The 14,660-nt window shown below is 40.1% G+C and overlaps 1 protein-coding gene across 1 annotated transcript in view; it reads left to right on the forward strand.

The window, feature by feature from the left end:
* LOC114813292 (zonadhesin-like) overlaps nucleotides 1-14,660 on the forward strand; it is a 60,836-nt gene that overhangs the window by 35,974 nt on the left and 10,202 nt on the right. Inside the window, exons 17-21 of the mRNA XM_039912740.1 lie at nucleotides 3,586-3,730; nucleotides 6,261-6,511; nucleotides 7,834-7,963; nucleotides 8,596-8,764; nucleotides 8,869-9,045. Of these exons, the coding sequence (XP_039768674.1) occupies nucleotides 3,586-3,730; nucleotides 6,261-6,511; nucleotides 7,834-7,963; nucleotides 8,596-8,764; nucleotides 8,869-9,045 (872 nt within the window). The remainder of the gene's footprint in view (nucleotides 1-3,585; nucleotides 3,731-6,260; nucleotides 6,512-7,833; nucleotides 7,964-8,595; nucleotides 8,765-8,868; nucleotides 9,046-14,660) is intronic.

A 14,660-nucleotide genomic window follows, 5' to 3' on the forward strand; every position in this document is an offset into this window, starting at 1 on the left:
AGGGTAGATGCAAGATAAACAGGTTGGAAACAGTCCCTGACCCACAGAGAAGCAGCATATATAGTGGATAGAGCATGGACCTGGGTGTTTGTAAGTCAGGGTTCTAATCCCTGCTCTACTCCTTGTCTGCTGTGTGGCCTTGGGTAAGTCGCTTCTCTTCCCTGTGCCTCAGTTACTTCATCTTTAAAATGAGGAATAAGACTGTGAGTCTTATGCGGGACAGAGACTGTGTCCAACCTGATTTGCTTCTGTCCATCCCAGCGTGTTTTCAGTACCTGGTACAGAGTAGGTGTTTAAAGATGCCATGATAACAATAATAATAATTATAATAATAATGAGGGTCACAGTCTTAATCCCAGTTTTACAGATGAGGAAACTGAGGCAGAGAAAATGGCAAAGCTGGTATTAGAATCCAGGGCCTCTGGCTATCAGGCTTGTGCTTTTTCCGCTAGATCCTGCTGCTACTTATGCCCTGCTTCAATATGTAGGGTGGCTCAGTGGAAAGAGCACGGACTTGGGAGTCAGAGGTCATGGGTTCAAATGCCAGCTCTGCCACTTGTCAGCTGTGTGACTTTGGGCAAGTCACTTAACTTCTCTCTGCCTCAGTTACTTCATCTGTAAAATAGGCATTAAAACTGTGAGCCCCACATGGGACAACCTGATCACCTTGTATCCTCCCCAGCGCTTAGAACAGTACTTTGCACTTAGTAAGCGCTTAACAAGTGCCATCATTATTATTAATATGCGACCATTGATAATTTGTCCAGGGGAGGGGCTGGACTGCCTCAGGATGGAGAGCCCTCTGGTTCCAGAGCAATGCTGGGGTCTCTGTTCTGGGGCAATTGTACATCACCTTGATTCTATTTAGTTGCCATTGTTTTTACGAGATGTTCTTCCCCTTGACTCTATTTATTGCCATTGTTCTTGTCTGTCCATCTCCCCCGATTAGACTGTAAGCCCGTCAAACGGCAGGGACTGTCTCTATCTGTTGCCGACTTGTTCATCCCAAGCGCTTAGTACAGTGCTCTGCACATAGTAAGCGCTCAATAAATACTATTGAATGAATGAATGAATCTTAGTAATCTGGTGGACCCCAGGAAGGCAGATCTGTCTCCATATCCCTATGGCAGTCTTAAAAAGCATTTTTGGAAACTTCTTGTTTGAGAGAGAACTTTTTGAATCTAACGGGGGGCAAAGAGAAGTGAAGCCCCAGAATGGCCCCAACTGTTTACAGGTGTCTAACCTATTACTAGGCTTGAGTGGGTTTCCTAGGACTGCTCCGTACAAGATGTAAGCCCCTTTGCACCACACTGCTGCAGACATCTCAACCCATATTATTATCATGATAATATAGTATAATAATCATTACAAATGTAAAAATACCTTGAATTTGCATGACACCTTTTTCATTGTTCTCAAACATTCCTTGGACGTACATGGCATGTATTAATTTTCCCATTTTACAGATGAGGATACTGAGGCATAGAGGGAGAGGCTAAGTGACTTCCCTGAGGTCACACAGGGGGCTAGGAGTAACCTGGGACTAGAACCCAGGGATCCTGACTCCCAGGCTCTCTCTCTTTCTTCTAGCTCCCACTGCTTCACTGAGAGTGAACCATGGTGTGGGGTGGCAGGTCGAGGATGGCCCAGAGGTTAGCAACGCTAATGGCTGAAGCCATCAACCAGCCATCAACATAATTTATATATGGGACTGAGGTGGGCTAAGACAATGGGATCCAAAATAAGAGTCAAAGAAATATTATCTGACTGTACAGCATTGGATTCTACCTGAGGCTTTGGGAAAAGATAAAGTGCAATTTAGGAAACAATAGCTACTGGACTGGGCTAATTATGTAGGATGGCATATGGGAAGAAAAGTCATTTTTGATCATTTACCAGTCATTAATTATACCCTGAATGAAGGAGTTTGAAAGTTAAAGATTTTTCTTTGTATCATTTTAATTTAACACTAAATAGCTGATAGTAAAAATGTATTTTACTAAATTTAATAGACCTTTTTAAAACTTAATAACATTAAGTCCTGAACAATAATTAAGTAGACATACGATTTGGGTTTCTCTAATATAGGTTGTACAAATTCAAGCTATTTCATCTATCTGTTCTCATTTGTTCCCTCATCTCTGTTTATAAAGCATAGTTTATCATTCTTAATGTTCTGTAAAAACATATTATCCTTCTGAAGAAAGGAAAACTTGCTTCCTTAATAGTCATTTTAGTTTGTATATAAATGTAGATCAGGTCGTGGCAATAAGACAGTCAGAGAAGAAACCTGGAAAATGAGATGATTTTAGAGGCCCCTCATTCTAGCAGCATATAGAAGCAGCATGGCCTCGTGGAAAGAGGACGGGCCTATGAGTTAGAGGACCTAGGTTCTAATTCTGCCTCTGCCACTTGCCTGCTGTGTGACCTTGGGCAAGTCTCTTAATTTCTTGGTGCTTCAGTTTCCTCACTTGTAAAATGGGGATTAAATCTTACTCCTTCCTACTCAGACTTGAGATCTCTCTGTGGGAGGGACTGTGTCTAATCCTATTAATGCATATATACTCCAATGCTTAGTTCACTGCTTGGTACATAGTAAATACTTAACAAGTATCATAACAATAACAGAGAATTCCTTTTTAGTCCAGAGAGCTAGAATACAAATGAAATATGGCATGACCTAGTGGAAAGAATTAGTCAGAAGTTGAGCGATTAAGTCTAATTTCTGCCGGCATCCTACCTTGACTACAGCATCAGCCTCCTTGCTGACCTCCCTGCTTCCTGTCTCTCCCCTCTTCAGTCCACAACTCCATAGTGCCTGGATCATTTTTCTGAAAAACAAACAAAAAATCAAAAAAAGCAAAGCAAACAAAAAAAATTCAATCTGTATCTTCCCACTCCTCAAAGACCTCCAATAGCTGTTCATCCACCTCCACATCAAACAGAAATTTCTTACCATTAGCTTTAACGCACTTAATTATCTAATTCCTTCCTACCTTACCTTGCTAATCTCCCATTTTAACCCAACTGCACACTTTGCCCCTCTAATGCCGACCTACTTACTGTACTTCAACCTTGCCTTTCTTGTCACCAACCCCTTGCCCACATTCTCACTCTAGCCTGGAACTTACCCCACCTCAGATCCGACACACCACCTTTCTCCCTACTTCAAAACCCTACTAAACTTATTCTGGTTCCAAGAGGCCTTTCCTGACGAGGCTCTATTTCTCCCCTTCCCTTACCAGTTATTTATGTGAATGCTCTGTCTCCTCCTCTAGACTGTGAGCTCCTCTTGGGCAGGGAAAATACCTACCAACTCCACTGCACTGTTCATTCCCAAGCACCAAGTAGAGTACTAGGCTTTCAATGAACACTCAGTAAATACCATTGATTGATTGATGACATGATTATAATAAACCTGAGTTTCACAGACTGCTAATTTTTGTTGTGGTCAGTATTGACATAAGGCTTGTAGGTAGCCATGGAAAGGTTGAAGACTCCTTGCTACAGCATTTTCATTCTCTATTCGTCAAAAAATAGGAGAAATGAATAACTTTCAGTCAAATACATTATCTACTCCAACAGGTTGGTGAGAGCTGGTTAACTCCACATTGTACTAAAAAATGCCAGTGTAAGAAAGGCAATTTTATACAGTGTAGAACCTATGGCTGTGAGGAAGGGGAAATATGTCTCCTGCAGAAAAATGGAAAATATGGCTGTAAACCAACAGGTATGTTCACCTTTATCTCTAATCTCTAATGGTGAAATTCCTTTAAAATTTTCCTTTTTAAATTTCCTTTCCTTTGCATCATTTCCATGCAGAATAGTCCTTTTTTTTTTGTCTAACCAATATTAAATTCTGCACTTCATTCAGAGAGAGCTAACTGATGAAAGACTATGATTATCCTAAGGAAACAGATGGCTTTATCACAAAGAGACAGTGAAATTTGTGAAGAGGCAGATCTAAGATTTTGGAGTAATCCCTTGAAATGAATGGAGGGAAAAACAAAACAAAACCCCAAAACCCTCCTAGTGTGTTTTGGTTCCTCAGTAGGATCCAAAAAGGAAACTTGAATGCTATGGTTTGCTACAAAGTCCTCAATTAGCACAAAATTAAAGAGAACCTGATGGTCTGGAATGGATTTGGATTAAAGTTCAGGAGAGATGAAGGAAGAGGAAATTCAAATGTTTGACATTCATGTACTGTAATTGTGTGTGCATATAGGTTGCAAAGTTTAACAATTCCCTTAACATGTACTCCTGGTGTAACATCATATATTGATTGGACTTAGAGAATCACCCATAGGATGAAAGTTTTATCCATTATAATGTTCTTTTAAAAAAAACTTTGCATAGATTATCAGCAGATATTTGCCAAGAGACAACTGTATTTAATGCGCAGTAGTCTCTCTCTAATGCTGATGGATGTGCTCTCAAGAGAACTCATTATTACTGAAATTTATGTTTGCAAGTTCTTGTTACGAAAGGAAATACGAGGCCAGGTTTGACATTTTCTTCACCAAATTCCTTTTTGACTCTAATATATTCACCCTTTTTGGAGACCGCAGTACTACTTTTGGGGAGGGTCTTATGTCAAAATACTGTAAAGCTAAAACAGCATATTTTTGTATTCCTCCCTTCTAGACTGTAGGTTTTTTGTGAGCAGGAAATGTGTCTACTGACTGTTATACTGTATTCTCCCAAGTGCTTAGCGCAGTGTTCTGCACACAGTCAGCAGCCAGTATATACAATTGATTGACTAAGTTCAGTCTGTCAACTCAACCCTCAATGTTTTATAGCTGAAGTACCTCATACCCCAGTCACACATCCACAGTTCTTGGTGAAATTTTGTTACTTTTTCATGTATTGCATCTTTATCTCCTTTAACTGTTCATATACAAGTCCTCCTGTGAAACTGATATTCTAATAACCTGTTTTGTTGATGGTGATTCAATCAAAGGGTATCTTCTTGTACTTGCAGGTTTGAATAATTTTTGTTATCATTTTGAGTGTTTTTCTCATTTAATATTAAAGAAATTGGAAGCAAATGAGCAAGTGGACATTTCCCCCCAACCCCCACCCCCAGGTTTTGAACCTAACAAGGGATTTGCAAGGTGGTTTATTTCCAGTCTTTCTGCCAAACTTTGCAACTTCCTTCTGGTGCAATTCCTGCCTTCTTGCTTTTATCATAATAATTATGGTATTTGTTAAACACTTACCATATGTCAAGCACTGTTCTAAGCCTTGGAAAAGATTATTTTATGGAGATAAGATATATATATATATCTTAAAGGGGTAGGGTTGTTAATCAGAGTTAAAATTTACCACTTCATAAACAAAATAAAAATTCCAATAATGATAATCGTGGCCTAAGCAGCACAGCCTAGTAGACAGAGCACAGGCCTGAGAGTCAGAGGACCTGGGTTCTAATTCCAGCTCCACCACTTTTCTGCTGTGTGACCTGGAGCAAGTCACTTCACTTCTCTGTGCTTTAGTTCCCTCATCTGCAAAATGGGGATTCAATACCTGTTCTCCCTCTTACTTGGACTGTGAGCTTTCTGTGTGACCTGATTAACTTGTATATACTCCAGGGATTTATGCAGTGCTTGGCACAAAGTAAGTGCTTAACCACTATCACTTCTCTGTGCCTCAGTTACCTCATCTGTAAATGGGGATTAAGACTGTGAACCCCATGTGGGACATGGACTGTGTCCAACCCAATTATTTTGTAACTATCCTTGTGCTTACTTAATAATAATAATAATTATGTTGGTATTTGTTAAGCGCTTACTATGTGCAGAGCACTGTTCTAAGTGCTGGGGTAGATACCGGGTAATCAGGTTGTCCCACGTGAGGCTCACAGTTAATCCCCATTTTACAGATGAGGTAACTGAGGCACAGAGAAGTTGTGACTTGCCCAAGGTCACACAGCTGGCGAGTGGTAGAGTTGATTCGAACCCATGACCTCTGACTCCAAAGTCCTGGCTCTTTCCACTGAGCCATGCTGCTTGCCTGACACATAGTGAGCACTAAATGAATCCTATTAAAAAAAAAGGAAGAAGTACTTTACTGATTAGGCATAGAGCAGTTAAATGACTTGCCAAGGTCAAATTATAAGCAAGTGACAGAGCTTGGATTAGAACAGATCCTATAAACTCTATTTGTAGACTAAATTTGCATTCAAAATTGTAAACTCAGAATGTAAAATATAGGTTTTATTATGGAAAACAATTATCTGCTATTCCATTTCTCCCTTTTAGGTTTTGGGAAGTGTTTAATCACTGGAGATCCACACTACTCGACCTTTGACGGCTTGCTGTATCACTTCCAAACTGAAGGCACCTATGTTCTGGTCCAGACCTCTTCAGCTATTCCTAACACATTACCAGAATTTAGCATTGAGGGGAAAAACAAGCCTTTGATTGCCATAAAGGGAGTTAGTTGCCTTGAGGAACTACGCATTAATGTTTACAACCAGTCCGTGCTATTTAAGCAGAAAAAAGAGCTTGTGGTATGCACTCCCACCAACTTTTCATTTTGATCAAGGGATGGATTTGAGGAAACGGTTTCAGCTATAGCTTTGAGGCTTTGTGTCTTTGAGGAAGAGTAGCTTCCATAAGCTGAATTGTACCCTGGCCTCCCCTATTGGCCCCCTGCAGAGGGCAGGAAGGGGGTTAGAGAGAAAAGCCCAGGAGTCTGACAGGGAAGTAAAATGGCTCCAACCAGGGGTAGAGCCCAGGGAGACCCAGAGATTTCCCACTGGACTTCAGAGTCCTGTGTGTAGGTAAAAGCTGCTCCCAGATTTTCCAGCTGCTGAGAATGATCTTTACAAACTATGGGTATTATTACTGACATAATTTTATAATTATGGTCATGATGGGTGGTGGCTGTTGGTTTGGGAGCAACCATACAGACCGGCGAGAAACTCCACATCCTGGCAACAGGTGGAGGTAGCTGGGATGATGCTTTTGGGATTCCTCCTCCTACTGCCCAAATCTGTAGCAGCTCTCTGTATCTGCAGACATCAAAATATTTTTTATTGACTTTATGGTTATAGACAAATGCAGCTCATTCTTACATTGTGTATTTAGGATTGCTTGTACTAGAATCCACAAAGTTTTAGCCTGGGTGGATCACATTTGGAATGGCTTTGCTACTGAATTAAATGAACAGGAATATCCCCCCTCTGCTTGACATCATCTGAGGCCAATGTGAGATGAAGGCCTCTTTCAGGATCAAACAAAGTTCTGCAAGCACCAGTAACCCTGACTGAGTAAAACCTCTAAACCAAACAAGATCAAAATTGGAATTGAATTTATAATACAAGTGGACAAGATAGCAACAGAGAGTACTAGAATCAAGTTTACAAGATAATATTTACCACCTCTGGAATTTAAGGCTGTCAGGGCTGAACTGGAGGTCAGATTCACAGGCCGTGTGGTTTGGCAGTGTGTACTCTTCTTGGGGAAAATATGATAATCATCCACAAATTAAACTCATAATCAAGTTAACCCAGACTAACTTCCCTATTCTCTGAGGACAGTTGTTTCCTTCTTCACTGTGTCCTTCAGTGATCAGAAGGTAGAATGGGGACAAAAAGAAAAGACACAAATCTATAATCTGAGAGAGGAACTCAGGCTACATAATATGAACCCACCAAAATCTTGTGTGTGAAATTCAGAACATGTTACTGATTTTTAGGATTCCCCAGGTCTGATTTTATTAGTGTTACTTGTTATTCATGGGAAAATATACTTGTGGAAATATTCCAGGCTGAAGAGGTGAGTTGAATTGCTAATTTCTAAACAGTTCACTATTTTTTTTCTCAATTAGCTGAATGGAATTAAAGTTGTTCCACCTGCCCAGCCTCATGAAGGATTCCGCATATATCAGAGAGCCTCAAGAATAGTCATGGAAACAGATTTTGGCTTATTTGTGAGTTTTGACGGTATTGAAAATTCAGGTAAGAATACCGGAGACCTATACAATACAATAATTGTGCTTATTCGTTAAGCACTTAATTTGTGCCCAGCACTGTACTGAGCACTGGGGGTTGATAGAATATATGCAGATCAGAACAATCCCTGTCCCACAACAGGCTCTCAGTCTTAAGAGGGAGGGAGTCAGTCAATCATGTTTACTGAACACTTACTGTACTAATTACTTGGGACAGTACAATAAAACAGGCAAATCCCTTGCTCAAGTCCCACAGACGTGTCTCATATTCTAGATGGACAAATTCTATAGCATATGTAGTGCTTAATATTCATTCATTTAATAATGAGATGCCTTGAAAATTAATGTTTGAAATCATGTTAAATCTAATAAACACTTGTTATTAGAAACATTTGAAAAATAGTGTAATATAGTAAAAGCACATCTCTCCCTTCACGCTATAAGCAAACTTCTTTTAATCTGATACATTTTGTAATGATTCCAATTTTACATCCAAGGTCCATCTTCTCATGCTTTGTAACTGATGAAAATCAGTTCTGTACAGTGTAAAAGAAAGGATTTCTTTATTTCCACATAGAAACTGTTAATTTTGGTGTGGATATTTGGGCATAATCTATTTTGGCTTTTAAATTTTCCTAGATATAACTCTGACTAATAGATACCGAAAGCATGTTGAAGGATTATGTGGTAACTTTGATGGAAAATATAAAAATGACTTCAGGACCCCAGATGGCACTAAGGTAAAGCACGTCAATAAGTTTGGTGAAAGCTGGAGAGCCCCCATCAAGAAAACAACTTCTAGGCAGAGGTATATTTTCTACACTTTAACAGATGAAATTAGTTTACCAACAAATCTAAACCACTTTTTAAAGCCTGTTCAATGAACTAATGACCCATTTTTTCTGGTTTCAGGAGAGCTATTTCTGAGGAAGATGAGGAAGATTTAGAATTAGATACAGGGTTTTCTACTGGCTGCCAAGAAACTCAACTTGGCATTGTAAATGGAAGCTCCCAGTGTGGAATGCTTACTGATCCCAAAGGACCATTTAATAATTGCCTTGCGCTTGTTTCACCAGAAAGCTATCAGAGGTAAATATATAATTGAAAAATAGTTCTTTGAGATGAAGAACTATCAAAAAACAAAAATCACAATACTTTTTGGGGGAGATTCTGAAAATACTAACCTGGTCATTAAAACAACAACAATGTTTCTCTCTGAAGTATCAGTGTATATTTATATAAGTCTAAATTCTGGAAAGCAGATAATCTAACCTATCTAAATATCTAACATTAGTCCATATGGCACAAACACAATGAGTGGGTCAGATTATAAATGACTAGCATTTAGAGTTTTCTGATTTGTATGTAATAACAAATGGTTTAAGACTAAAGTGAGTGTTTCTTTTGTAATGTGTTGAGTACCTTTTCATTAAGAAAATATTTCCAAGGTTTTATTTATCTTATGCTTAGAACCAAATTGAGATATGTTATATATGTGCATTAAGAAATCAATTTCCCCGTTTTCATGTGCAAGTTTTGGGCCTGACTGCACAGTTTCATTAGGAGATTTTAGATAGGTAGTAGCCAAGATAGCGAGAATGGCACTCACTTTCACTGACTGTGGGAACAAGTAGTCTCGTTGACTTGGCTAGTTCTCTGGAACAAACTTGTTTTTTGACATCAGAGGATGCTTCATGTGTTTAAGGAGAAAAATGATCTTGAAATCTGCCTTGTTTATGCGTTCTTCAGTGGGACAAACCAAGAGTGCACAACACTCTGCATATATTAAGTATTTATTAAATATGATTGATTGGTTGATAAACTGGAGTCTCCTTCCTTGTGGGCAGGGGTCTATTAATTCTATTGTATTGTACTTTCCCAAACACTTAGTACAGTGCTTGGAATACATTAAACACTCAAATATGATTGACTGACTGGGAGCTCATTCCTTATGGGCAGAGATCACTCCCCAATTTCCCAATAATCTGATCACTATGGTTCAGTACATCACACATTATGTTTTTATCAAATAGAATGAACCTTTCAAAAATAAAAGTTTCTAAATATGGCAGACCATTTATTAAATAAAGCACTAGAAAATTTGATATTAATACCTTTTACCAAAAATGTTCTTTAATTGTAAACTTCATTCCAGATTTTTAACATTAAATACTTTTTTATTACCATTTATTGTTAAATATGAATTAAAGTCCACCTTTTATGATAACTATTTTTAAGGGAAAATGTTAACATTAACAATTGCTAGGCTTTTACAGTGTGCAAACCACTGTTAGGAAAATCAGTCAAAATACAGACCCTGGCCTACGAAAGCCTCACAATCTAAATGAGGAGGATAGATAGACACATATGACAAGAGAATGATGCAAATTAAATGAAATTAAGCTCAAATTCAACAATCCAAAATATCATTATTATGATTCAATCAGTCTGATTTATCAAGCACTTACTGTGTGTGGAGCACTGTACTAAGTGTGCTTGGGAAAGTACAAGATAACAGACACATTCCCTGCTCACAACGAGCTAACGCATAAGTTGATTCCTAGATGGTCTTGAGGTCATCTCACCACTCCAGGCAGAAAGTCCTTGGAGCAAAAGCTCCTTCAATATTCCATAATTTGGGAAAGTAGTCTGGACTCTAGAGTGCTGAGCAAGAGGAAGACGGCTGCCCCCGGTTTCGGAGACTCTGCATGAGTTGGCTCTCCCGTAGCATTGGGGTTCAGGACTTCCCCGGGTCCTGGCTTCTTCTCAATTCCACTCCTCTCATGGGTGGGCCTTGACTCCAGGGATGCAAAGGGGATTTGCTAACATTTTGATTTTTGACTTACCTTTCCCTCGCTTGGAATGTGTAGTTTTATATTATCGCCTAAAGCATGGTTGCTTAAAATCAATCAGTGGTATTATTGTGTTGACTGAATGGAGAGCATTGTACTAAGCACTTGGGAATGTGTATTTTTATACTACAGGCCAAAGAAGCACAGTTGCTTAGAATCACTCAACTGATGGTATTTATTGAGCCCTTTCTGTATGCATAGCACTCTACTAAGGGAAAGTATAGTACAATAGAATTGATAGATACAATCCCTGACCACAAGGAAGGAGACTCCAGCCTATCTGTCAGTCAATCAATCATATTTATTGAGTGCTTACTGTGTGCAGAGTGTTGTACCAAGCACTTGGGAGAGTACAGTATAACAATATAGCACAGTTGGTAGACACGTTCCCTGCCAACAATGAGTTATAGTCTAGAAGGGGAGACAGACAATAATATAAATAAATTATGGATTATGCATATAAATACTGTGGAGCTGAGGGAGTGGTGAATAATGGGAAAAAATGCAAGTGCAAGGGCGAAAAAGAAGGGAGTGAGAGGAAAGGAAGGCCTCTTGGGGGAGATGTGCCCTCAGGAAGGCTTTGAAGGTGGGCAGAGTAATTGTCAGCTATGAAGAAGGAGGGCATTCCAGGCCTGAGGCAGGATGTGGTTGAGAGGATGGCAGCCCGGGTAGATGAGATCAAAGCACCAGGAGTAGATTGGAATTAGTGGAGCAAAGTATGCTAGCTTAGTTGTATAGTAGGAAAGCAGCGAGGTGAAGAAGGGGGACAGGTGATGGAGTGATTTAAAAGCTATGGTAAGAAGATTGATGCAGAAGTGGATGGAAACTACTGGAGGTTTGTGAGGAGTAGAGAAACATAGACTGAACGTTTTTGTAAAAGAAAATCTGACAGTAGAGTTCATTCATTCAGTTGTATTTATTGAGCGCTTACTATGTGTGGAGCACTGTACTAAACGCTTGGAATGTACAATTCAGCAACAGAGACAATCCCTGCTCAGTAACGGGCTCACAGTCTAAACGGAGGAGACAGACAGCAAAACAAAACAGAACAAAACAAAACAAGTATTTTCGCGTCAATATCATCAAGATGATAGAATCATGGATATATATATATATACATATCATTAACAAAATAAACAGAGAAATAATATATACAAATATGCACAGTACTTTAGGGAGGGGGAATGGGGAAGAGCAGAGGGCAGGAGAAGGGGGAATGGGGAAGGGAGGAGGAGCAGAGGGAAAAGAGGGCTCAGTCTGGGAAGGCCTCCTGGAGGAGGTGAGCTCTCAATAGGGCTTTGAAGAGGGGAAGAGAGTTAGTTTGGCAGATGTGAGGTGGGAGGGCATTCTAGGACAGCGGTTGGAGGTGGGCCAGGGATCGACAGCGGGACAGGCGCGAACGAGGGACCGTGAGGTGGTGAACGGCAGAAGAGCAGAATGTACGGGGTGGGCAGTAGAAGGAGAGAAGGGAGGTAAGGTAGGATGGAGCAAGGGGATGGAGAGCTTTGAAGCCAAGAGTGAGGAGTTTTTGTCAGAGTGAAGTATGGACTGGAGAGTAGAGAGATAGGAGGCAAGGAGGTCAGCAAGGAGGTTGATTCAATAATGAAGGCAGGATAGGATGAGTGCTTGTGTTAATATGGTAGTTTAGATGAAGAGGAAAGGGTGAATTTTAGTGATATTTTGAAGGCTAAATTGACAAGACGGGGACAGATTGAATATGTGGGTCGAATGAGAGAGATGAGTCAGGGATAATGCCAAGATTCCTGTCTTATGAGACAGGAAGGATGGAGGTGCCATTTACAGTGATGGAAAAATCAAAGGGAGGACAGGGTTTGGGTGGGAAAATAACATCTTCTGTCTACAGGGGAAGACAGACATTAAAATAAATTACAGATAGGGGAAATAATACAGTAAAAGGATATGTAAAGTGCCGTGGAGCTGGGCTGAGTATCGAAGTATTTAAGGAGTACATAGACAAGTTCATAGGTGACACAGAGGTAGGGGGTGGGTAGGAGAAATGAAGACTTAGGGAAAACCTCTTGGAGGAGATGTCATTTGAAAAGAGTTTGAAGGTGGGGAGAGTGGTTGACTGTCGAATATGAATGGGGAAGGTGCGATCCAGGCCAGAGGGAGGACCTACACAAGAGGTTGGTAGAAGAATAGATGAGATAAGGCACAGTAAGTAAATTGGCATTGGAAGAGTGAAGTGTGTGGATTGGGTTTTAGTAGGAGGTCAGTGAAATAAGGTAGAAGGAAGAGAGGCCATTGAGGACCTTAAAAATGATGCCAAGGTGTTTCTGTCTGATGCAGAAGTGCATGGACAACCACTGGAGATATTTGAGGAGTGAGGAAATATGGACTGAATTTTTTTTGAAAAATGATCCAGGCAGCAGAGTGAAGTATGGATTGGAGAGGGGAGAGATAGGAGGCAGAATGGTCAGCGAGGATGCTAATGCTGTAGGCAAGGCAGGCAATGATAAGAGCTTGGGCCAAGGCATTACTAGTTCATATGGAGAGGAAAGGGCAGATTCTAGAGATATTATGAAGGTAGAACTGACAATATTTTGTGGCAGATTGAATGTGTGGGTTGAGAGAAAGAGATGAGGTGAGGGTAATGCAACAGTTACAGATTCATGGCTTCTCTTGGAAATCATTCATTTTCCATTAAACATCTGAGATGCAGCTCTACTGCTAAGTAGTAATAAAGGAGCGGAGTGCACCGTCCCAGTTTGCAGACGTGGATCTCAAATTATGCAAGGTTCTCTCCTGGTGTCCCTGGATGGATACTTGTGAGAAGAAGTGGTAGGAAAAACTAGCTTGTGTATCCCTCCAGGATGATTCCATCATGCTTGCTCTGTTACATTATTTATCAACCTGCAGTACACTGAACCCATAGCTGGCATTATACATTTACTTCGACAGCTCTCCTGTGAAATAAGGAATACATTGTTGATGCATTTTGGTCAGTGAAGCAGAAACAAGATGCTTCAGAACCCAAACTCTCTTCTGATTCTTCTCTTATCCCACTGTTATTCATCCACCTATTCCTTTTTTCTTTTTTTTTTTTTTAGTGTTCTTTCCCCAATTCAGGATCAGCTTCCCTTCCACTTTTGTTGAACTTGGAGAGGGACTTCTTTTCAGGCCTCATATCTGATTGAACTGAGTTCTTTGTTGAGCTCTAATGGGGGATTGTGTGCTGACTCTGTCATCCTGCTCCCCCTCTACCCCCCCTTCACCTCTCCTCAGCTAAGCCCTCTTTTCCCCCCTTTCCCTCTGCTCCTCCCCCCTCCCTTCCCCTCAGCACTGTACTCATCCGCTCAACTGTATATATTTTCATTACCCTATTTATTTTGTTAATGAGATGTTCATCCCCTTGATTCTATTTTATTGCTATTGTTTTTTGTCTGTCCGTCTTCCCCGATTAGACCGTAAGCTCGTCAAAGGGCAGGGACTGTGTCTATCTGTTACCGATTTGTACATTCCAAGCGCTTAGTACAGTGCTATGCACATAGTAAGCGCTCAATAAATACTATTGAATTATACTCACAGATTAAAGCAGTGATAAAGTAGATGGCATATGCTTTATACTTCACAGTTTCAACACAAATTTTGAAACTGATTATCTTAAGTCCTCAAAATAAGACTCATATATGCTACCTCTTTATGGCATTTGCTAAGTGCTTGCTATGTGCCAGGTACTGTTCTAAGCTCTGGGGAAGATATAACTATTTATAGTCCATTTTTGATTTAATATGGTATTTGTTAAGCACTTACTCTGTACCAGGCACTATTCTAAGTGCTGTGGTAGAGGCAAGCTAATCAATTGGACACAGTCCCTGTCCCACATGGGGC

This window comes from Ornithorhynchus anatinus, chromosome 7 (assembly GCF_004115215.2).
Source record: "Ornithorhynchus anatinus isolate Pmale09 chromosome 7, mOrnAna1.pri.v4, whole genome shotgun sequence".
NCBI lineage: Eukaryota > Metazoa > Chordata > Mammalia > Monotremata > Ornithorhynchidae > Ornithorhynchus > Ornithorhynchus anatinus.